This window comes from Osmerus eperlanus, chromosome 15, assembly GCF_963692335.1.
Source record: "Osmerus eperlanus chromosome 15, fOsmEpe2.1, whole genome shotgun sequence".
Classification (NCBI taxonomy): domain Eukaryota; kingdom Metazoa; phylum Chordata; class Actinopteri; order Osmeriformes; family Osmeridae; genus Osmerus; species Osmerus eperlanus.
In genome coordinates, this window is record NC_085032.1 from 3,926,082 (window position 1) to 3,952,527 (window position 26,446).

Below are 26,446 nucleotides of genomic sequence, written 5' to 3' on the forward strand. Positions count from 1 at the left end.
AAACTACAACACCACGCCGGATCTAGCTAGACCGGAAACAAACAGGCACACTGCACACACTTGTTTGTGCGGATCTTTTTTATGCCAGCAGAGGGCGTCAAACACAAGCTTCATGGCGCCCCGGGCGGCTGCCCGGTCGGCCGTGCCTAAAACCGCCCCTGTGTTTACATTTTATAAGACAGCCAGGCTTTCATAATTTCTGTGTATGCAGGGTTCTAAGGCAGAGGCCTTTTTTTATTTGTTTGCTAAGTACAAACACATTCAGAAATAAGTACTGATGAATCCCAGTGTGTTAAATGTTCATACACGTTTGAAACATAGATTTGTGCATATGCACTGTTTGTGAATTATACTGTTTGTGAATGACTTTTCGAGTTTCAGTCAAGTTATTTCAGTCAAGACACTCGGTTATTGATTTAACCCTTTATTGCAATGAAAATGTATTTGGTTTATCTTTGGCGGTATGGTTCTATCCAACATGCTTCCAACATACTGAATTCTAACGGCCCCTCGGCCATGACCACAGTCCAGTATACCATAGATCAGTGCAAGCGTGGAAATGGATGTCATCCTTGCCTCTTTATTTAAAAAAACTATGCAGTATGAAAGTACCATCACTAAGAAACAATCCAACACTTTTACCAAATAGGCACTTCTAACTCTAGTAGGGTCTCGACTCTTGAGATGTGACAGGATGGAACATTCAGGATGGAACTACTTAACTAGCCATAAGAAGGAGATACATTTGTTTTTGTCCTTGAAAGTGCAGTGCTACTTTTGTATATTCTCAATAACAGCATTAGGATTTTGAGTTAAACTGTCTTGAGTTAATAACCAACTGTGTCACTCTGATAGGTGCCTGTAAGTTCTGCTAGCTTCTGCTAGGGAGTCACAAGCCAATAACAATTAATCAGTTATGGTGTTGAGAATCCAGGGATTATTAAATCTAAGATACCATTTTGGAAATATATAGATGCTTGAACTAAAGTATTTTTTTAATGATTGTGATAGATTTTTTTATATGACCTTAGTTACAGTTTTTCACAATTGCTAAAACACATTTCTTGAAACAGTCACCCATTTTCTCAAAACTGTAAACACAAAACCTCATCTTCAAGCACTATTTACAAAACTGCTGAATCCTCTTGCAAAATGAAACTTTCGCCTCAAAACAGATTTACTTGTGCTCAAAATCAAACACTGCTCTCAAATCATATACAAAGTGATCAAAATTATATACACTATCAAGCAGTCAGTAAACAATACACCAAAAAATTGAAAACACATTGTTCAAAACTTATAGTTCTCAGGGAGAAGTACATTTTTACGTAATATCAAAACAAATTTCATATGTATCCGTCATTGTCTTTTGATGAACAAAAACATGTTCTATCATAGTAGTTCAAAATTGATCAGAAATTACTACTCTGCTTTGCCTTTTGCAATTGTTTTGTTTTTTGTCCTCCTTGTACCCCTATACAGTACTGTACCCTGCATCTCACTACTCACAACTCACTCTTGTTCTTTGTTGATATGAACCTGCAACCAGTCAAAATCTATTGAGCAGTCAGTACTGTTACTGTAACAAATGGAAAGCACAATATTCAGGGCCATACAATGTGTTCATTGTACAGTATACAGCCTACAATGCACTGTACTACAGTATACAATACTGAAAGGGACAAAAATCAAAGGAGTAAATACGTGATCAATGTGCTTCTTCTTGTCTTTGGGCTGGGTTAGGCCAGAGCACTTTGTCAACATCACAAGCAATATTTCCCACCTTCAACAACCTGTTTGCTCTCTGAACTGGCTTATATTGGTTGTGTCACATCATTTGAAACAAGTGAAATCAATTTTGAGTGGTTGTGTTTAGTCAATGACATGTTTTCTCTATTTGTATTTGATTGTTGCCATTTGTGTTTACCAGTATGGATGATATGTGCATTAGAGTGCAGAATGGTTTTTAAAAATGAGAATGTGTTTAGAGTTTTGCTGAACAGTCTAAGTGAGATCTGTGAATTGTGTTTTACCATGTGAAATGGTTTAAGGTATTGACAACAGACAGGCACAATTAGCTAAATGAGTTCAGGCAACTGAGAACTTTGTTCAGCCAATGGGTGATAGTGTTTTAGCAATTGAGAAAAACTGTAACTGCACCACGCTTTGGCAATGGCCTTATAGGGCATTTTGAAGCATCTATTGACGATGGCACACAACAGTAGTATAGCTTAATTGGAAAGGTTGTTACGAATTTGAAAGGCTAAACCAACAGCAACATGTCATATGTTTAAAGGTTTTGTACTGAATTAAGATGATCATGCGTTAGAGTAACTAAGTTAAATTGGTTCAACTCACTCCTTAATGTAAATACCTTCCACCCACACCATTTTAAAGGTGGTCAGTCGTGTGCGCAAGTCAGAGGACCCGAGATTGAACCACGGAGTGGGGCAATTGAGGGAGGAATCACTACTGACTAGCGCCATGATGAAGGGATAGGATACTGTCCTATGTATCAGATTGATTAGCTACATGACCAAACTGCACCTTTATACTAAAAGCAGTAGGTTTTATTTAAGCTGAGTCTAGTCATATCGACAGTATAACCTTCATGCACCATTGCCATTTTTCTCATTCAAGATGGGAAAATGAGCCTACCAAATCGACCAAGATGAGTAAGGCAAGTGACTGATGATGGCTTGGTTTGAGCCTGTGAGATAGTCAGGGCAAGGAGAGGGCCTTGGCCAGTCGAACCCAGAACCAGGCCTGAGTGCAGGGCCGGGTGTAGTCACACACAGTCAAGAATCGCAAAATGCTGGGAAACGGTTTCTTCATAGACTTGTATACCACAGGGATAAGTCGTTTGCTCCGAGCACCTATGAAGACATTTATTGGAAGGGTATAAACTACAATTAGAGATGCAGAAGATGCATGTGTTTTTGTACTCAAGTGTGCATTCTGTAATCTGGGGTGCAAGTGACAGTGTGATAAAGTCCTTACCAGGACAGAGGCTGAGGGCAAACTTGGTCTGGAAGTCACAGGCATCACTGTCCAGGTAGTTATCTGAGATCACAACCACCATCCTCTTACACCTACATTTCTCCAAAGTGACAAAACAGAAATTTAACCAACCAAGCTCAACCTAATTAGAGACTCCTCCCACCATGGCCTTATCTCACATCCCACCTCTTCTCAATCAGTTCACTGGTGATGGTCCATACACAGCTTCCAGGGAGGACATCTCGGTCGAACACACACAGTTTCAGTTTGTGCTCAGTCTGCTCAAGCTGCTGAATCATCTCATTTACAAATGTGAAGTCGCTTTGACAGTAGCAGATGAAGGCATCAAATAACTCGGGCATTCCTCCTGCAGCAGGGAACAGTGAGCCAGTCAGAAAACTCAAAAAATGTTGGGGAAAAACCACACTAACTGGATGATTCTTCAGTTTAATAAACATTTTGTAATTCATTTTACCTACACATTACATTACAAATACTTTAAAATAGTTTATTATTGGTCCTGTTGTAGGAGGACAACAATATCGTCACTGTTTCTCATGATCTCTACCCTTTTGTCTATTGAATTAATTAAATGGCACACACTGACCGTCAGGGTCATCTTCCAGGGTGATTCTTGATCGCTCTGGGGTCCGTGGGACACAGCTATCCACCTCAGGCACTTGAAGTGGGGGCTCCTTCCGCCAGTTAAGGTATTTTCTGCAGTCCTCCTCTGCACACAACAGTAGCAGACACATTTAGTCATTTTATCTATACTGATGCATACGCGGGGAGAACATTTTATTTGCGTTTTCAAAGTAAAAAAAATAAAATAAATGTTATCAATAAATTTCACACTGCTTTCTGCCGTGGATATGGTTGGGGCAATGCTGGGGGAAAAGGCAAAAAAAAAAAACCTGTACAGACAATGCCTTCATCAAACAACACTGTTTCACAGCGTATCAGTGACATGGCAGAGGACGTTTCAAAACAGCTACTGTGGTGATTATTTCTGGCTGAACTCCGCTCCGGCCATGCCCCCCTTTTCAAATTCAACGCACACACTTCTGCACACTTTAGTTTATTTATGTCCTGATAGTTAAACATTGTTTGTGTTCTTCCGGCGTTTGACGCTGAGTATCTTGGTTTTCATCTGTTTTGCCTTGTTTGAGTTAAATAGTTATTCCCGTTAAACCCCTGAGTGAGTTAGTTCGACCTTCTTATTTGTTTCTCATGTCCCTTTACCTGGTTGTCTTGCTAATAAAACTCAGTTTGATCTAAACTTCCATCCGAGTCCTGAAATCCCTGACAATTTCACAGCTTCAAGTGTTATAGTCCGCAAGGGGGTTACAAACATAGAAAAAAACGGGGGGGGGGGGTACATAGATGGAGATTAAATGTCTGAAGGGGTACGGGACTGCACAAAGTTTGGGAACCACTGCTATAATGCAAGGAATCTGTGTGTGTGTGCAAGTTTTATAATGGCTTTTTAGAGGAATGATTAGCTCGAGAACCAACCACTGTGCAAAGTTGTAATTTTGCAATTATCCATCTCAGGGCCCAAGGACATGCAGTGCCGTGGTTGACATTGTTTGGATGAGCGCTTCAAGATGGCTAAAGAATTATTCACTGCCATGTTTCGCGATGGATCCCTTTCAGCGATGTTATGGATCTCACAAGAAATAACTAGAGAAGGAAAAATTTGTGGGGTGTGCTTGCATCGGTTGCAGCTTGGGCAGTTTTTTCTTTTTTCACTATATCAGCTCCAAACCTATTGTTTAAACTAATATCAAACATACAAACATTTTGAGAATTTAATGGGTGTAGCAATTTTTGTTAACTTTTTAAACTTTAAATAAGTATACATACTATTTAATACTATTGCATATATTTAAAAGCATACAACATACATTTGTTGCTGCACATTTACTCTTCAAAGTACTAAGAGTGAAAGTGTAGAATGAAACTCTATCTTCCCATTTCCATATGCCATATTCCATACTACAGACCGGTATCACTGTTACCCTTCCTTTCAAAAACAATTGAATTGTGCTGTATCTAACCAACTGTCTAACTTTCTCTCTCAGAACAACCTGCTTGACCCCAACCAATCGGGCTTCAAGACTGGCCACTCCACAGAGACTGCCCTCCTTTCAGTCACCACTGCCCTCCAGTCTGCCAGAGCGGCTTCCAGGTCATCCGTCATCATTCTGCTGGACCTTTCTGCAGCGTTTGATACGGTTAACCACCAGATCCTGCTCGCCAGACTTTCTGAGATGGGCATCACTGGCACTGCACTCCAGTGGATCTCATCCTACCTGTCGGGAAGATCCTACCAGGTTTCCTGGGAAGGCAAACTGTCAGGCCCTCGCCAGCTCTCCACTGGTGTTCCACAGGGCTCCGTCCTTGGACCCCTCCTCTTCTCTCTGTACACCACCTCACTTGGACCAATCATCACCTCCCATGGCTTCTCCTACCACTGCTACGCTGACGACACGCAGCTGTACCTGTCGTTCCCCCCGACCGATCCGGGGATCTCAGCTAGGATTGAGGCCTGCCTCACAGACATCTCCGCCTGGATGACCGAGCACCACCTCCAGCTGAACCTCGCCAAAACAGAACTTCTCATCATCCCGGCTAAACCCTCCATCTCCCACGATCTCTCAATCACCCTGGGATCTGCGACGGTGACCCCTTCATCCTCTGCCAGGAACCTTGGGGTTACCATGGACGACGAGCTCTCCCTCATGGCCCACATTGCTGCGGTCTCCCGGTCGTGTAGATTCACCCTCTACAACATCCGGAAGATCAGGAGATACCTGTCTGAGCAGTCCACCCAGCTGCTAGTCCAAGCACTTGTCCTCTCCAAGTTGGACAAGTTGGCAACTCGCTGGTCTCCCAGCATGTGCAACCCGCCCTCTTCAGAGGATTCAGAACGCAGCGGCCCGCCTGGTCTACAATCTACCCAGACGCTCCCATGTTACCCCGCTCCTCATCTCTCTCCACTGGCTACCTATCATGGCCCGTATCAGATTCAAGACCCTGGTATTGACCTTCCGAGCAGTGAACGGGACTGCACCCGTCTACATCAAGTCTCTCCTGTAGCCTTACACCCCCACCCGTCACCTACGGTCTTCTTCAGACAACCGCCTGGTGGTCCCACCGCTCAAGACCGCCCGGTCCCAACACAAGCTCTTCTCCTGTCTGGCCCCCCAGTGGTGGAATCAACTCCCCACCTCCATCAGAGACACTGACTGTCTCTCCACCTTCAAGAAAAGGCTCAAGACGCACTTGTTCCGGGAGTACAACGGTACTTAGGAATGGTTTGCTTGACCCGATGTTAGTTTCCTCAAGGATCACAATGACTCTTGCTTAGAGACTTGTTGCTCTTGTGGTTAGTGGTAACTGACTTAAATTTTTGTACTCGCTGTGATATATTGTTTTTATTATTGTTGCTTGCTTTTTCCACAGGTACACTTATAGCAGTTCATGTTGTTTAATTGTAACTTGTTTAACTACATGCTCTTATGGTTCTTCCCTTTGGCACTTACTTTGGTTGTTCACAATGTGTGCTTCATGTTTTGGCTACTCACAATGTTTTGTGGCTATCTCGTTGTTATGATCAGTGACCTATGCACTTTGTAAAGCTCTCTCTTGGAAGTCGCTTTGGATAAAAGCGTCTGCTAAATGAATACATGTAAATGTATATGCGCAAGAGGTATGCCTAATGATTATATGTGGCAGACACCGACACCTTGTTACGAACGCGCGTGTGACATCATAACGTTTCAGACTGTGGCTAGCTAGTTAGCTACAGTTAGCTGCACTTTTCGCCACAAAAACTTAGATTCTGACTAAACAGTGCAACAGAAACTTTGCAGAGATACAAGCAACGCAATCGGGATCAAGACGAATATTTTGACACAGACACCGTCTATGTAGTGCAAAAATTGAGGGAAAATAATCCACAATATTTCAATTATTGCTTTTCATTTTCCAATGCGGTACAGCGCCTTCAACAATGAGTAAGAGCTATTCCATATGTCCAGTAGGCCATCAAACATTTGTGGCCAGGGGTCTGTAACTTGATGATTTAGGCCTGCTCCTCTGTCGGTTGTCGGTGTCAAAACAAGCCGCAACGGGTATAGGTCAAGAAAACAATTCCTACCACTTTAGCCTCTTTGGTCGGTTTCTTGAGGCATGGATATAGAGCCGCAAACCTTGTCGTTTGTCAGTGTCTAATGTATAGAAATGTGGGTAACACTTTAGAATAATGGTCCGTTGTTAACGAGTAGTTATGCAGGAAGTAATAGGTAGTACTACATTAACACCGAATTTAATACTATTAACTAATATGGAACCAAGGTTAACTAAGCAGTAAGTAATAGCTAATTTACTACAAAGGTAGTTCCTTGGTAGGTATTTGGTTATTACTAAATACATATATCCTCATTGAGAACTGCGTGTGAACTATGACCAATTAAGAAAGAATAACCAATTAATTACTAATCACAAAAGTAACTTGTCTAAAAAGTGAACAATTCGTTTTTTTTTACTCTGAACATGGTCATAACTTTTCAGAAGCTTGTGCCTCAAATGGGTTCTTTGTGGAAACCAGTTCATGAATATTATATCCCCCCAAACACGTTAGCTACAGGTTGAGATTGTGACTACTCTTACCAAAGGATGGACGTATGTTCTCTGTTTATTTCAAACTTAAACATGGTATAATACAAATAATGATAATTTGTTTAACATTTTTAATAATTATGAAGTGATGCTGACACGCTCATGATTGGATTAGTTCACTATTATGAGCTCTTGAGTGTCAGTTCAATATGTCTCAGACTCCAAAGACCTACCTTTATGTTACAGTAACCGCCTGAAGAGGACTTCTCTTTAGGATATGAATATAAACATTGATGTTCTCTTGTCAAAAACAATTTGCATCCTTTATTTATGTTGCGATAAGCGCAAAACCACATCTTCCAGATTACAATGCTTGTTAGAATATCACTAGTGCCTCACAGAAATGTATGCCTGTACCGTATGTGTATAAATATAAAATTAGACTTATATTACTTATGAAAACCAGTATAACTCCTCACTAATTACTCAAGTATTACCTTGTCATCCTGCAGGAACTACTTGTGATGTGGACCATTATTTTAAAGTGAAAAACATGTTAACTCCTCACTAATTACTCAAGCATTACGTTGTCATCCTGCAGGAACTACTTGTGATGTGGACCATTATTTTAAAGTGAAAAACATGTTAACTCATCATTAATTACTCAAGCGTTACCTTGTCATCCTGCAGGAACTACTTGTGATGTGGACCATTATTTTAAAGTGAAAAACATGTTAACTCCTCACTAATTACTCATGCATTACCTTGTCATCCTGCAGGAACTACTTGTGATGTGGACCATTATTTTAAAGTGACAAACATGTTAACTCATCACTAATTACTCAAGTATTACCTTGTCATCCTGCAGGAACTACTTGTGATGTGGACCATTATTTTAAAGTGAAAAACATGTTAACTCCTCACTAATTACTCAAGCATTACCTTGTCATCCTGCAGGAACTACTTGTGATGTGGACCATTATTTTAAAGTGACAAACATGTTAACTCCTCACTAATTACTCAAGCGTTACCTTGTCATCCCGCAGTAACTGTAATCTGGACCATTATTTCAAAGTGAAAAACATGTTACCTCGCAAGATCTACAACATAAAACAACTGCAGATTGGGTAACATTTTTTTTAAATTATATGCACTGGAAGATTTCCATGAAATCGTAAAAGAAAATCCTACATAATGCAAAAATGCACATGGGCATGCAAGATTAAAGCACTTTGTAAAATATGTCTGAAAGAAACATTCTTTGTTTGGCACAATGATGAAACCTAGAATTTAAACAAAAATTCTGTATTTTGGAATGAAACATTCAACACATTCAACAAACTGATGAAAAACTGAGTCAAACATAATGCCTAAGTAAGTATTAAGTAAGTAACGCTACATGGCTAACCGTAACCCAAACCAACGTATAGGCCACTACTCACTCTATGAGTCTAGCATTGGCCACTACTACGAAATAGAACAGCAACGCAATTCCAAAGGGATGAAAATGATGAAGGAAGAAATAACAAATGGCCCAATTCAGAGAACAGGAACATGGCCCAAAAAGCTAGCTACAGTTGTTGCTAGCTGTAAAGCCAGGCTAGCTGTCGACTAGCTTGTAAAAAGTCCCATTCATACAAACTGTATATTATTGCAATAGAAATTTGCACTAATTCCACAATTCGAAATTCGCACTAATTGGGTGTGCTTTGCCTTCGGCAAGGGCACAACCTTTGTTCTCTCACATATATATTATTGGGTGTGCTTTGCCTTCGTCAAGGGCACAACCTTTGTTCTCTCACACATATATATTATTGGGTGTGCTTTGCCTTCGGCAAGGGCACAACCTTTGTTCTCTCACATATATATTATTTATTATTGTTTATTTTCGCCCCCCTAAGGATCAGTCAATATTTGGACTACATACACAACGGCGGTGTCAAAAGGTTCGTCTTGTTAGCGATTGCGTTGGTTGGCTTCCATCGCGATTCCATCTTCTACTGCCGGTAACGTCGTAGAATAATCTTCAAAGGGGGTTCTTTATTAATGAATGAATGCAATATGAGTAGGCTAAATGCCTGAAAATATCACGAGAAGGGAAAACTTAAAAGGACGTTTAAGTCATAGAGATTAGGTCAATTTTTACACCGGTCTGCCAAATTTATTCGTTGATTCAGCTATGAGGCTGCCTCTTGTAGGGGAAACGAAAAGACATCATATTTCATTCTACACTTCACTCGTATTTTGAGTTGTAAATAAGCAGCAAAAAAAAGATGCTTTTAAATCTATAATCTTTATAAATAATAAGTAGGCCCTACGCATTTTTATATAAAATATACAGAAATATTAGTTGTAAAAATGTCATTAAAAAAACGGACCCCTGTGCAACCGACGCAAGCAAGCATACCCTACAATTTCCCCAGAAATTGTACCCTCTCTAGTTGGGTGTGCTTTGCCTTCGGCAAGGGCACAACCTTTGTTCTCTCACATATATATTTATTTATTATTGCTTATTTTCGCCCCCCTAAGGATCAGTCAATATTTGGACTACATACACAACAGCGGTGTCAAAAGGTTCGTCTTGTTAGCGATTGCATTGGTTGTATTTTTATTTACGTTCCGTTGCATGGTTTAAGTAGAAATTGCGTTTTTGTGGTGAAAAGTGAAGCTAACGGTGGCTAATTTGCTAGCCACAGTCACTGACGTTACTAACGTCACTACGTCACTAACGTCACGAAAACACGCGTGACTACCTGTAGCAGAACATTCGTTTCGCATCTGTTAACTTGGGGGACAGCTAGGCTAACTATAGCTTTACTGCACGGCAGCTGCAGAAACGCCACAAGCAAAGAGGCCAGGGTGATAACTATTTACTCATTTTACTTTGTGATGTGAAACACAATTATGAAATGTAATGTACAATATTAGCTGATATTATTAAGGAAGTAGGCCCACATCTACTTTTGGAAACGGTAGTCTACTATTTCACTGAAGCATTAGCATCATGACATTAGCCTCTGTTGCCCGGGCAACACATACTACAGTGGTCTATGATGCATCTGTTTTCAATCTTTAAAATAAACATTCCTCACAAATGCATTTTCGTTGTAGGATTTGTTATGACATTACATTACAAGTAAACGATTTGTGGGTGAAATTATCATTACCTGTGGTTTCAAACCAGTGTTGCTCACTGCAACGCTGTAGCTTACGCGAGACACACTACAAAAAAATATACAGTACACATCTGTTTAGGAAGTCAAACGGCGACAGAACATGTTCGGCACTCCCCTTACTTAAATCAAAAGTCTATCTAACTACTAATCTGAACTTCATTGCCACAGCCTAAACGTTATCAATCTGTTCATGAAAATAATTAATTTCAGCCTAAACCGTACAACGGAACGTTAAATCCAATTCAACCAACGCAATTGCTACCAAGACGAACACAGCAGTAGTCTACTGTACTGTACTGTAGTAGTACAATTTACCGGGGCAGCTTCTCCACACAGGGCTATATCGCATTTTGCGTTGTTACTGACAATGATCGCTACCAGTGAGCTTTTTATGAATGAGCGATTTTCCACTAAATAAATGTCAAGCTTATTTACTTTTTGGGGGGCATATTTTCAGTTAGCAGATGGTACTGTTTGAATCGCGATTCCATCTTCTACTGCAGGGTAACGTCGTAGAATAATCTTCAAAGGGGGTTCTTTATTAATGAATGAATGAATGCAATGAGTAGGCTAAATGCCTGAAAATATCATGAGAACGGAAAAACTTAAAATGACGTTTAAATCATAGAGATTAGGTCAATTTTTACACCTGTCTGCCAAATTTATTCGTTTTGATTCAACGATGAGTCAGGTGGCTGAGCGGTGAGGGAATAGGGCTAGTAATCCGAAGGTTGCCAGTTCTATTCCCGGTCATGCCAACTGACGTTGTGTCCTTGGGCAAGGCACTTCACCCTACTTGCTTCGGGGAATGTCCCTGTACTTACTGTAAGTCGCTCTGGATAAGAGCGTCTGCTAAATGACTAAATGTAAATGTAATAATACATATATTAGTGATGCTTTGAAATCTAAATATTTTTTTGATAACAGAGGATTGTGTAGGTTCCGAATATGGTTGCATTGTCCATAAAAAAAAACTAACATTTTAAATTCATTAAATGGCCCATTTCCCCAAAAGTCAAAGAGACTCACTTTAAAATAATTTATAAAATATATCCGGTCGCTGACTTTCTTAGAAAAATATTCAAATTTGGTGGAGAACCTTCTTTATTTTGTGAGGTGGTTGATGAGACTCTGGAACCATGCTTCAGTCCGATGTAATCCAATTTTGCATTGAGGCTCGATTGCTCTGCGAGCAATTTTATCGTTCATCTGCTCTGCTATGCGCCCTCTGCTGACATCCTGAATGTGACTGTCAAGCTCGTGGGAGCAACTTTGGGGTCACAATACAAAAATCTACGCAAAATTGAGAAAGAAGATTTCCACAATATTTTAATTCCCGATTTCCATGTTTAAGCACATCAAAGAAAATCAGATAACGGGTCATTTTTTGTTTTCCGTTTTCTATTATCAAAACTGAAAATGGAAAATGGGTCGTTTTCCGTTTTCCTATTTCCATTTCCTTGGCGAGACGCAAACACAACATTTCAGGAGAGTGTGGGGTCCGTGTACTTTGCGGCCAATGGATTTTCGTTTTGAACTTTTTTCTAAATGGTAGTCGGGAAACAAGCTGTTTCCCGACTACCATTTAGAAAAATTTTTGGTTTTCTTATTTCAAAACGAAAATCCATTGGCCGCAAAGCTGTTTCCCGACTACCATTTAGAAAAAATTTTGGTTTTCTTATTTCAAAACGAAAATCCATTGGCCGCAAAGTACACGGACCCCACACTCTCCTGAAATGTTGTGTTTGCGTCTCGCCAAGCTTGCGCGTGTGTCACGGGAAAGGCTGAGTGTGTGAGAATGTGGAGCGCGCTCGCTAAGGAGCAAAGGGAGACTTTTCATTGGAAATATCCCTAGCAATTAGCCAAGCATGCATGTTTCAAATATTCACAATAAATCTATTTTTCATCTTACAGTCAACTTTTTCTGAGATTGGTGTACTAAACATTCTCAAGAGTCTTCATGAACTTGTGATTGTATCAGAGTATCAGTTTTGCACCGGCGAATGTGTAAAGCATTATTTTAGCGTTTTTGAAGATATTAATTTGCCTTCTCACATGGGAACATGATGTAGTGTCTTCCACGTGACACACCAGTTCAATAACAGGAACCAGTTTGGTGTTGATATTTCAAAGATGTGCTCCAACTTCCTGTTTGGTTGCTTTGTTGACGATTTTGATTGGCTGTACCGGACAAACGGTTTTGAAATTCAAAAATCTGTTGAAGAATTCAGTGAGGGTTGCTCTGACGATGATACCTGCTAATTCTGGGGAAGATTGGACAAAAATTGTAGGACAAGTAGCAAAAAAACATGTTTCGTAAATATTTATTGTACAAAAAATCCAATATGGCGGCTGTTATAGGTTTTTGAGGCTTTTTTGTTCCTCATGAGAAATAAGGCATATCAAATGAATTTTAGAATTTTGGGACAAATGGGATGCAAATGGAATCACTTTGTAAATGGACAATTGGGGCGTGGCCGTAGCGCCACCTATGGATAATGGTGCCTCATTTGTGGTGTGGTAGTTACTCCTGGCCTATACTATCAATGTTTCAGGATTTTGATAACTTTTACTAAAATGCATTACCATCAAGATCCACAAGGGCCTTCACTTCAAGCCAAGGAATGAGTGGGGTCTTGGTCAGCCCACAATTGCCTGAAATGTTGTGTATGCGTCTCGCCAAGCTTGCGCGTGTGTCAAGGGAAAGGCTGAGTGTGTGAGAATGTGGAGCGCGCGCGCTGAGGAGCAGAGGGAGACATTACATTGGAAATTTCCTTAGCATATAGCCAAGCATGCATGTTTCAAATATTCACCAAAAATCTACTTTTCATCTCACAGTCAACTTTTTCTCAGATTTGTGTACTAAACATTCTCAAGAGTCTTCATATGAACTTGTGATTGAATCAGAGTATCAGTTTTTGACTGGCGGATGTGTAAAGCATTATTTTAGCGTTAGCGATAAATTCGATTTGCTTTATATCAATCATTTTTGGAGATATGAAGTTGCCTTTTCACATGGTAACATGTTGTAGTGTCTAACACCGATATACCAAGTTTAGTATTGATATCTCAAAGATTTGCTGAGATTTGACCCAAATTCCTGTTGGGTTGCTTTGTTGCCAATTTTGATTGGTTGTACCGGACAAACGGTTTTGAAAATCAAAAACCTTTTGATAACTTCTGTGAGGGTTGCTCTGACGATGATGGTTGCCAATTCTAAAAGATTGGGGGGGAAGATTGGGAAAAGATTGTCGGCGGAGTAGGCTTTCCGTCATAGGGTGCATTGAACTCGTCTTGATCCAGGGAATCCAATGGTACCTCATTTTTGAAAATCAGTCATACGGTTCAAAAGTCCAACTTTGACCCATTGGTGGCGCTAGAGTGGTCTAATGGGATACATGAAACTTGGTGTAGGTATAGAAGGAACTGTCCTTAACGAGTGTGCCAAATTTCACAAAAGGTTATCGAAGGGTTCTAGGGGCTGCCATTGACTCCCATGGAACTATAATAATAATAAAACTAACAATAACAATAGGTTTCCTCCTTACGGAGGAATCCTAATAAGTAACGCGTTAAGTTACTTTTTATGTAACAAAAGTAGTATGACTACTGTAACGCGTGTGTTCACACTGATCATAGATGTAATCTATGTTCTTGGTACTTATATTTTATGTTATGACAGGTTGCTTGCATTGTCTTGTCCCAAGAATTTCAGTGCCCAGTCTGACCTTGTATTGTTCTGTGCACCTGACAATAAAAACCTTGAACTTGAATCTTGCCGAATGTGCTCGTATGTTTATCTAGTATTTTGTGGAGGGGGGTGGGAAACATGGTCCATATTTGACAGAAGTTTTGCCTGCATTCTGTCTGTAACCACCTCTTCCACAGAGGAAAGCTTAGCACCGACAGACTCAGCATTTTTTATACGTTTGTTTAGTCTCTTATCGTCCTTTGCTTTGATGCCGGTGTTGTGTCCCTACTGGTTCCCGAACTAACTGGTTTCCCAGCTGTGCGTGCACCTATCAGTCTGCCTCTATCACCAGTGCTCACTACATTTGTTCAGAATATAAAATTATGAAATGAATTGATTTCAAAAGATATAGCGAAGAAAAACTCAGCCATAGGCTACACGAAATCGCATAGGAAACAAATGTTTCCATGTTGTGTTACGCGTATTTTGATCGTACTGTCTGGGTTAGCAACGACGTTCTTAGTATGAATTTTTAATATGTGATGTCAGAAGGAGCTGTGATGTCATGGAAAATACGGCTATTGCCTCGAAACAACCCCAAATACGTGATTAGTAGACTCAATTCGGGTAGTGTCTATGGGAACCAGTTGATTCAGAAGAAGCCAAATCAAGATGTTACCTGAAGGCCAACGTAGTTAATAAATACGTAGGTAACTTTTCAGAGCTGGTATAGCTCGCAGTGTAAATCAATGGGCAAATGTTTTATTTTGTCTCCATTTATTTTGTCGTGAATGGTAATGTAGCGCGGACGTAGCTTGTACTTTCATATTCGCCGCAGCAAATATGACATCCGACTTGAAAATAGCCAGTAATATGTTTGTGAATTTGTGACGATTCTGGTGATAGAGGCAGACTGATAGGTACACGCACAGCTGGGAAACCAGTTAATTCTGGAACCAGTAGGGACACAACACCGGCACCCAGTGTGCGAATTATACAATGACAATCGGGGGTCAGTACACCCCCCCCCCAACCCCCCCGGGACGAAGTTCACCCCTGCCGCCGCCCCAACCAAGTAAACGGCACGACAACGCACTACTAAAACTACAAACACTATTGTTTGTAGTCATTTCTTTCTGAAATAATCTTGATCTTTACAAAATTAGCAGAGTAACATATCTGACTGTTCATCACAAAATAAGGTTGTTGGAAATCTCTCCAGATTCTGACAAGCAATGAGACAGACAAATGAAGCTATCTTGCTTGATATAGATAGCGATAGCTATCTTTTAAGTTGGTGTTTAACCATGTTTTATCATTAACATTCTTGTGAATATTCTACAGCTAATTGCCATTACAAATACATTCGTGACAGATTGTTGTGGTATTAGATAGCAAACTTGCCTTTCTTTCACTTTATCACGACGCAGAACGCACCGCTACACTGAGGTGATTCAACAAGCTTCTGTATTGCACACTGCCTGGTCACTCGCGCGCGGTGTTTCTTGAGTTTTATTGGGCACTGGTCACTCGTGTTTATTGAGTGACTTTTGACTATGGCAGTCAGTGTAATAGTGTGTGATATTCCCTGCCATAAAGTCAACATTTCTGTGTATCGCCAACCTGTTATTGAATGAATATGGTAACTATATTGTGATATTTACGATTACAGGTAAGAACGATATATAAATGTATCGACCCCCTCGACCTGTGGTTTTTACCTCTTTTGGGGGGGTCCGAGCCTTAATCGGGGGGGTCAGACCCCCCCAAACCCCCCCGTAATTCGCACACTGCCGACACCCCAACACCATCCATCCCCATCTTCCGGGGGTCGGGTCGCGGGGGCAGCAACCTAAGCAGGGAGGCCCAGAATTCCCTCTCCCCGGCCACTTCCACCAGCTCTTCCTGGGGGACCCCGAGGCGTTCCCAGGCCAGCCGAGAGACATAGTCCCTCCAGCGTGTCCTGGGTCTTCCCCGGGGCCTCTTCCCAGTGGGACGTGCCCAGAACACCTCACCAGGGAGGCGTCCAGGAGGCATCCTTATCAGATTCCGAGCCACCTCAACTGGCCCCTCTCGACGCGGAGGAGCAGCGGTTCTACTCTGAGCCCCTCCCGGATGACCGAGCTTCTCACCCTATCTCTAAGGGAAAGCCCGGACACCCTGCGAAGAAAACTCATTTCGACGGCTTGTATTCGCGATTTCGTTCTTTTGGTCACTACCCACAGTTCGTGACCATAGGTGAGGGTAGGAACGTAGATCGACTGGTAAATAGAGAGCTTCGCCTTTCGACTCAGCTCCTTCTTCACCACGACGGAACGATGAAGAGCCCACATCACTGCGGACGCCGCACTGATCCGCCTGTTGATCTCACGCTGCATCCTTCCCTCACTCGTGAACAAGACACCGAGATACTTGAACTCCTCCGCTTGGGACAAGATCTCCTCCCCGACCCGGAGATTGCACTCCACCCTTTTCCGGTCGATAACCATGGCCTCAGATTTGGAGGTGCTGATTCCCATCCCAGCCGCTTCGCATTCGGTTGCGAACCGCTCCAGTGAGAGCTGAAGGTCACGGCTCGATGAAGCCAACAGGACCACATCATCCGCAAAAAGCAGCGACCCGATCCTGAGGTCACCAAACCGGACCCCCTCAACGCCCTGGCTGTGCCTAGAAATTCTGTCCATATACAGTTAGGTCCATAAATATTTGGACATTGACACAATTTTCATCATTTTGGCTCTGTATACCACCACAATGGATTTGAAATGAAACAATCAAGATGTGCTTTAAGTGCAGACTTTCAGCTTTAATTTCAGGGTATTTACATCCAAATCAGGTGAACGGTGTAGGAATTACAAGACATTTTATATGTGGCCCCCCCCTTTTTAAGGGACCAAAAGTAATTGGACAATTGGCTGCTCAGCTGTTCCATGGCCAGGTGTATGTTATTCCCTCATGGGAGTTCGTTATTTCATTGACAAGGAGCAGATAAAAGGTCTAGAGTTCATTTCAAGTATGGTATTTGTGTTTGGAATCTGTTGCTGTCAACTCTCAATATGAAGTCCAAAGAGCTGTCACCATCAGTGAAGCAAGCCATCGTTAGGCTGAAAAATCAAAACAAACCTATCAGAGAGATAGCAAAAACATTAGGTGTGGCCAAATCAACTGTTTGGTACATTCTTAAAAAGAAAGAACGCACTGGTGAGCTCAGCAACACCAAAAGACCCGGAAGACCACGGAAAACAACTGTGGTGGATGACTGAAGAATTCTTTCCCTGGTGAAGAAAAACCCCTTCACAACAGTTGGCCAGATCAAGAACACTCTCCAGGAGGTAGGCGTATCTGTGTCAAAGTCAAAAATTAAGAGAAGACTTCACCAGAGTAAATACAGAGGGTTCACCACAAGATGTAAACCATTGGTGAGTCTCAAAAACAGGAAGACCAGATTAGAGTTTGCCAAAAAACATCTAAAAGACCCTGTACAGTTCTGGAACAACATCCTATGGACAGATGAGACCAAGATCAACTTGTACCAGAATGATGGGAAGAGAAGAGTATGGAGAAGGGAAGGAACTGCTCATGATCCAAAGCATACCACCTCATCAGTGAAGCATGGTGGAGGTAGTGTTATGGCGTGGGCATGTATGGCTGCCAATGGAACTGGTTCCCTTGTATTTATCGATGATGTGACTGCTGACAAAAGCAGTAGGATGAATTCTGAAGTGTTTCTGGCAATATTATCTGCTCAGATTAAGCCAAATGCTTCAGAACTCATAGGACGGCGCTTCACAGTGCAGATGGACAATGACCCGAAGCATACTGCGAAAGCAACCAAAGAGTTTTTTTAAGGCAAAGAAGTGGAATGTTCTGCAATGGCCAAGTCAATCACCTGACCTAAATCCAATTGAGCATGCATTTCACTTGCTAAAGACAGAACTGAAGGGAAAATGCCCCAAGAACAAGCAGGAACTGAAGACAGTTGCAGTAGAGGCCTGGCAGAGCATCACCAGGGACGAAACCCAGCGTCTGGTGATGTCTATGGGTTCCAGACTTCAGGCTGTCATTGACTGCAAAGGATTTGCAACCAAGTATTAAAAGTGACAATTAGATTTATGATTATGTTAGTTTGTCCAATTATTTTTGGTCCCTTAAAAAGGGGGGGGCCACATATAAAATGTGTTGTAATTCCTACACCGTTCACCTGATTTGGATGTAAATACCCTGAAATTAAAGCTGAAAGTCTGCACTTAAAGCACATCTTGATTGTTTCATTTCAAATCCATTGTGGTGGTATACAGAGCCAAAATGATGAAAATTGTGTCAATGTCCAAATATTTATGGACCTAACTGTAAGTTATGAACAGAATCGGTGACAAAGGGCAGCCCTGGCGGAGTCCAACCCTCACCGGGAATAAGTTTGACTTACTACCGGCAATGAGGACCAAACTCTGGCACCGGTCATACAGGGACCGAACGGCCCCGATCAGGGAGTCCGGTACCCCGTACTCCCGGAGCACCCCCCACATGAGCCCCTGAGGGACACGGTCGAACTCCTTTTCCAAATCCACGAAACATGTGTAGACTGGTTGGGCGAACGCCCATGCACCCTCCAGAACCCTGCCGAGGGTATAGAGCTGGTTCCACGGCCAGGACGAAAACCACATTGCTCCGCTTGAATCCGAAGTTCGACAATCCGATGGACCCTCCTCTCCAGAACCCCTGAATAGACTTTCCCAGGGAGGCTGAGGAGTGTGATCCCCCTAAAGTTGGAGCACACCCTCCGGTCCCCCTTTTTAAAAAGGGGAACCACCACCCCGGTCTTCCAGTCCAGAGGTACTGTCCCCGATGTCCACGCGGTGTTGCAGAGTCGTGTCAACCAAGACAGCCCTACAACATCCAGAGCCTTAAGGAACTCCGGGCGGACCTCATCCACCCCAGGGGCCCTGCCACCTCAGAGCTTTTCAACCACCTCGGCGACCTCAGCCCCAGAGATAGAAGGGCCCCCCCCAATGTCCCCAGACTCTGCCTCCACGTCGGAACGCGTGTTGGTGGGATTAAGGAGGTCTTCAAAGTATTCCTTCCACCGATCCAGGACGTCCCCCATCGAGGTCAGCAGCGCACCATCCCCACCATATACAGCGTTGACAGTGCACTGCTTCCCCCTCCTGAGTCGCCGGATGGTGGTCCAGAACCTTTTCGAAGCCGTTCGGAAGTCATTCTCCATGGCCTCGCCGAACTCCTCCCACTCCCGTGTTTTTGCCTCCGCGACCGCCAAAGCCGCATTCCGCTTGGCCTGCCGGTACACATCAGCTGCCTCTGGAGTCCTACCAGCCAACAAAGTCCGATAGGCCTCCTTCTTCAGCTTGACGGCTTCCCTCACCTCCGGCATCCACCACCGGGTCCGAGGGTTATGATACGCAGATTTTCGATACATGTGTGAAGTTGTCTCTTGCTGTGGTCAAGAGGTCACGGAGCAGGCCTTGGACAATACACATATAGATCAAGGAATGTGCTCTGGTCAACTTAGGTTAAGTGCAAGATGCAGAGAATAGTACAAGCAATGATTTATGACCGCATCACCTGTGTGTTGTTTCTTCTGTGCATCAAGTTGTGGGATGTGTACCGTTTAAGGAGATGTTGTGGGGGTAACTATATTTGTACAGTCCAGCCATATATAAAGGACTTCTGAGAGACATGTTTTCTCACTCATGCTAGCCACTCTGTTGTGGATTGGTGGCATGATCCGACGTCAAGCTAATAAAACCGAGTCGACCCTTTTTATAATTGTCGTGACTCTTTCCGGCCGGCCTGCTGAGAGATCTCATCCTTACAGGTTACCACCGCGACATGCACCGACCGCCTTGCGTCCGCAGCTCCGGTCAGCCGCCTCAACAATGGAGGCCCCGAACATGGCCCATTCGGACTCAATGTCCCTGGCCTCCCCCGAGACATGATCGAAGCTCTCCCGGAGGTGGGAGTTGAAGCTCCTTCTGACAGGGGATTCTGCCAGCCGTTCCCAGCAAACCCTCTCATTACGTTTGGGCCTGCCAGGCCTGACCGGCGTCTTCCCCCACCATCGTAGCCAACTCACCACCAGGTGGTGATCAGTTGACAGCTCCGCCCCTCTCCTCACCCGAGTGTCCAAGACATTCGGCCTCAGATCCGACGACATGACTGCACCCCAACACACCACAGCAAAAAAGACGGTGCTCACAGACTAATAAAACATCTGGAGCATCTTGTTGCAAACATTGAGGGTCTCCTCAAGAAGTAAAGCCGGCTCAGGCCCTTCTTGTAGACAGCAATGTTTGTGGACCACACTTTTTGTGTAGTTGTATGCTAAAATACTATGGTGATCGGTTTAGCTTTTCCTTTTGTAAACCCAACCTGCATACTAAAATAGGGACACTGGCTATATGAAAGAAAGATTGCCTGACACATACAAATTCAAATTGACCATCAACGGTAGGCTACTCTGTGGCTGCAGTCGGCCAAATGTGAGGCCTTTGCAAGACAAGAATATTTTGGGCCTCTGCACGAACAAACTCTAGGCTTTAAAACCTGTAAATATACATTTGACAACACTGAAAATATAACTAGAATGTGATACATAAGAAATAAATACATATCAAACGGCATGATAAGTTGCTTAAAACTATAGAACTATAAACACAGTTTTTAATGGTAATCAAGGCCGTAATCATAATATCCCCTCCATATTCAAATTGGTCAAAATGTCCCCCTCCCAATATATTGATATAAAAATATAAATGTGCTACGCTACGACAGGCAACCACGCACGCTGTCCGAAATTTTCATAACAAATTTAATTCGTCCCCCCCAATGTTGACTCCATGGCTACGGCCTTGATGGTAATTATTGAGTCTTCCTCACCTTCCGGTGTCACTGTCATTTACATTACAGTCCTTTTGGTGCAAATGAACGACTGTCTCAGACTACTGTCTGGGTGAAAATTCAGTGACAGAACGTTCAGGTCTCTGCCAATACAGCCCAACACTACCCAGCTGAAATAGCCAATCTGATGATGTCCTTTCATTATTTCCCCCATTGATAACTAGCCAGCCACTTGCAGTTTCCGACTTGAGACCGGTTATAGCTAACATACCACAAGAAGACGTAGCGACGTAGCGGTGGCAGTGATTGTCTGCTTTGCAGCCATAGCGACATACCGGTGGCATTGATTGTCTGCTTTGCAGGGTAGCAACGTAGCAGTGGCAGTGATTGTTTGCTTTACAGGCATAGTAACGTAGCGGTTGCAGTGATTGTCTACTTTGCAGACGGTTTACACGTCACACAAGCTAATGCAATGTTTACCAAGGTAACGTCGCCGCTACCTCGCCGCTATCAAAGTGACCACATGTGCAAAGTCGCCGTCGTCACCCCCATTGCGAACCAATGATAAAAAGGCAGCGAAGACACAGACATTGTGTGCAAAGCTTGTCTACATTGTGTGCTTTTCGGACGTGCAAGGGCACCCCCCATGGGCATAGGCTAATACTTCTCAATCAAGTATTGCCAGGCAATACAACTTTTTCTCACACCGAATGGCATTTATTTCATTTCAAAGACCAAAGTAAACTGTAATGAAAACCAAATTTTATGTCGCCGATAAATTAAACTCGACATTTGAATGCGCTAGATGGCAGCGGCACATATAAGTCCAGGTGTCGGCAAGCAAGTCAGAATTGAGGTAGGCTAAGAAAACATTAAACTAAAGAAAGTTTCAAAGTAATAGGCTTACCGAAAATATTTAGACTCAAACATAATAACAACATGAGTCCAAAATATTATATCAGGCCTACAAAGAATGAAGCTCAAAAAACAGTATTTGGCTGAATCATTGAAAAAACATTTGTCTCGCATGCTGCCGCGCACTCGCATTAACTATGGATGTACATGCCAAGGTAGCCAAATTTGGGTCCATTAACTGCATGTATAGTGGATTAAGCAAGGGTACTTTTGTATAGGGCATTGTGTTGTACACTTCTTCTCTGCAAGCAAGCTTGGCAGAAAAAAAGTGATGAGTAATGAGTGGCCAGCTGTGCCCCATTAGAGCTTTATGTTTAGCAACGCCCCTGTTACATTGCATGAATATGATCCAGAATTACAGACAGCATACAATAAACAGTAGTAGTAGTATCCACCACATTGTCTGACGATAAAGTTTGGCAATACTTTTAGAGTGGTGATGGCACCTCTGTGTGTGTGTGTTTCTGTGTGTGTGTGTTTGAAATGGATCACGTCCCAATTTAGCCTGTTACTTATTACTTCCTGATTTCCTTATAACACAATTTCTTTCTAAACCGTGATTTTCTAAATTATGACAAATAACAAATGACAATAAGTAGGCCAAATTTAACCTACCGATTAAATCTCGAAGATCTTCAACCACATCTTTTCTGTCGGCTTCCTCAAGAATCGAAAGTAATTTTCCGACTTTTGCATCTGGACACCTTGCTTGCCAATCTTCCAATATTTTTCTTGTCGGGTTCTGGGAGTCCTCATAATTTTTTATCTCTAAATAAGAAAAACCCATGATCTCCGCGATCGACATCCAATCCGCTGCGACAGTGTTTCTCGGATTTAAAAACAACCCTAATTTCTTTCTCACGTTGACATTCAGTGCTATCAACGGAATATTCGACAGGTCGAAACTTAACTCCGTAACAGATGACATATTTGGAGAATTATGTTTATAATAAAACAAAAAGTAACCACCAAGTGTTCTATCTTCGGTCAAATCAATTAAAAGTAGGCTATAGGCCTATCACGTATTAAGAATAATGCAACTGGCTGATTTCACTCATAAAATAAGGTCTACGCAGTCAAACCTTGGCAATCAGGAAATAGGAGTTTTCCACCAAATTGCGTCACATTGGCTACGTCTCATTTGATGAAATACCTCTCCTTTTCTCGACAACTACAACTCGATGCCTGCATAAAAATGTAGGCTATATGCATGAAGGCCTTTCTGCATTTAATAGTGATTGCGGTCAGAATACCGCAAAACGTGAGTGAAAGAACCTTCAAACCGTTAACAAATATCACAACAAAGAGAGCGAATAGAACGCGAAAGAGAGGAAGTATTTTATTTTCAAAAGCCGCACCCTCAAGCATAACTCAAGATCCAGTTAAAAATAATAATGCGAATATATTTCTCAAGGGAGTAATTAAATGTAGTCTATTGATGCACCCATGTGTATCCTTATGAATATCTTTAAAATGTATATAATTCCAAATTAGTCAAATTAAATTAGGCCAGCCTATATTTCTTTTTTGAACATACAGTTAGGTCCATAAATATTTGGACATTGACACAATTTTCATCATTTTGGCTCTGTATACCACCACAATGGATTTGAAATGAAACAATCAAGATGTGCTTTAAGTGCAGACTTTCAGCTTTAATTTCAGGGTATTTACATCCAAATCAGGTGAACGGTGTAGGAATTACAACACATTTTATATGTGGCCCCCCCCCCCTTTTTAAGGGACCAAAAATAATTGGACAAACTAACATAATCATAAATCTAATTGTCACTTTTAATACTTGGTTGCAAATCCTTTGCAGTCAATGACAGCCTGAAGTCTGGAACCCATAGACATCACCAGACGCTGGGTTTCGTCCCTGGTGATGCTCTGCCAGGCCTCTACTGCAACTGTCTTCAGTTCCTGCTTGTTCTTGCGGCATTTTCCCTTCAGTTCTGTCTTTAGCAAGTGAAATGCATGCTCAATTGGATTTAGGTCAGGTGATTGACTTGGCCATTGCAGAACATTCCACTTCTTTGCCTTAAAAAACTCTTTGGTTGTTTTCGCAGTATGCTTCGGGTCATTGTCCATCTGCACTGTGAAGCGCCGTCCTATGAGTTCTGAAGCATTTGGCTTAATCTGAGCAGATAATATTGCCAGAAACACTTCAGAATTCATCCTACTGCTTTTGTCAGCAGTCACATCATCGATAAATACAAGGGAACCAGTTCCATTGGCAGCCATACATGCCCACGCCATAACACTACCTCCACCATGCTTCACTGATGAGGTGGTATGCTTTGGATCATGAGCAGTTCCTTCCCTTCTCCATACTCTTCTCTTCCCATCATTCTGGTACAAGTTGATCTCGGTCTCATCTGTCCATAGGATGTTGTTCCAGAACTGTACAGGGTCTTTTAGATGTTTTTTGGCAAACTCTAATCTGGTCTTCCTGTTTTTGAGACTCACCAATGGTTTACATCTTGTGGTGAACCCTCTGTATTTACTCTGGTGAAGTCTTCTCTTAATTTTTGACTTTGACACAGATACGCCTACCTCCTGGAGAGTGTTCTTGATCTGGCCAACTGTTGTGAAGGGGTTTTTCTTCACCAGGGAAAGAATTCTTCTGTCATCCACCACAGTTGTTTTCCGTGGTCTTCCGGGTCTTTTGGTGTTGCTGAGCTCACCAGTGCGTTCTTTCTTTTTAAGAATGTACCAAACAGTTGATTTGACCACACCTAATGTTTTTGCTATCTCTCTGATAGGTTTGTTTTGATTTTTCAGCCTAACGATGGCTTGCTTCACTGATGGTGACAGCTCTTTGGACTTCCTATTGAGAGTTGACAGCAACAGATTCCAAACACAAATACCATACTTGAAATGAACTCTAGACCTTTTATCTGCTCCTTGTCAATGAAATAACGAACTCCCATGAGGGAATAACATACACCTGGCCATGGAACAGCTGAGCAGCCAATTGTCCAATTACTTTTGGTCCCTTAAAAAGGGGGGGGGCCACATATAAAATGTATTGAAATTCCTACACCGTTCACCTGATTTGGATGTAAATACCCTGAAATTAAAGCTGAAAGTCTGCACTTAAAGCACATCTTGATTGTTTCATTTCAAATCCATTGTGGTGGTATACAGAGCCAAAATGATGAAAATTGTGTCAATGTCCAAATATTTATGGACCTAACTGTACATCTCAGTCTTTGGTGTCAAGTGTTGCTTCTCTTCTACCAGGGACGTTGTTAGACATAAAGCTCTACTGGGGCACAGTCCTTGCTTAACCCACTATACAACAGTTGAGGGACGCAAGTTTCAGCTTTGGCAGGGACATCAATAGTTAATGCAAGCGCACACATTTTCTTCGCATTAATTTGAGTGCAAATAGTTTTTTTGATCTTCATGTAATATTGTTTTTATGTGTTAGTCAAAATAAGATGATCGGTAGGCCTATCATTTTGAAACTTTATTTAGTTTTGTAAGGTTTTCTTAGCCTACCTCAATTCTGACTTGTGTGCCGAGTCCAACACCTGGACTTCTGTGTGCGTGCTGCAGTGGCTATTTGGCAAGCTCAGAAAAGCGCACTAACATGGAATTCTGCGTGCATCGGTTTTTGTTTTCGGTTAAACTGCTTAGATTTTACAAGCGTTGATTTGGATACTGCGTTTATTTTTTCCGTGATTATCAATCTAAATGAATACACTGACTAATAAAGTAAATTGTTAAAACTCAAACTTTAGATATTACTGGGGCACAGCAGATTTTTTCTGGGCCAGTAAAAAGGGTCTAACAACGCCCCTGTCTTCTACCATGCCAAAGTTGAGAACATCCTGCTGTGTGGAATTTCACCTGGTTTGGTAATCCTCAGACAGGCCCAAAAATTGTTTTGGAGCCCAGCCATGCCCTTCCTTGAGGACCAGCTTCTTACCTCATGCTTTTGAGTCCCCCTGTCCACCAAAGCCCTAAATGGCAAGTCAGCCAGATGCTAATCCCAGTAACGTGGTTGTGTTTACCCCATAACTGTACACATACAGTTTTTGATGATTTTATGTTGATGCTGAATTACTCCTGCCGCACATATTATGTACACCAATATGATGAATACAGGTGTGTCATGGGCAGTGTGCAATTGATTGGTTGATGGCAGTCTGTGCATATATTGTAGGTATTTACT

The 26,446-nt window shown here is 42.2% G+C and overlaps 1 protein-coding gene across 1 annotated transcript; it reads right to left on the reverse strand.

Moving 5' to 3' along the window:
* Positions 1-408: 408 nt before the first annotated feature.
* Positions 409-23,567, reverse strand: myd88 (MYD88 innate immune signal transduction adaptor). Its single transcript, XM_062479049.1, has 5 exons — positions 22,879-23,567; positions 3,608-3,730; positions 3,187-3,367; positions 3,001-3,092; positions 409-2,876 (listed from the first exon to the last, which is right to left on the reverse strand). The coding sequence occupies exons 1-5, from the start codon at positions 23,189-23,191 to the stop codon at positions 2,722-2,724; spliced, it is 864 nt and encodes a 287-aa protein (XP_062335033.1). The 5' UTR covers positions 23,192-23,567; the 3' UTR covers positions 409-2,721.
* Positions 23,568-26,446: the final 2,879 nt, after the last annotated feature.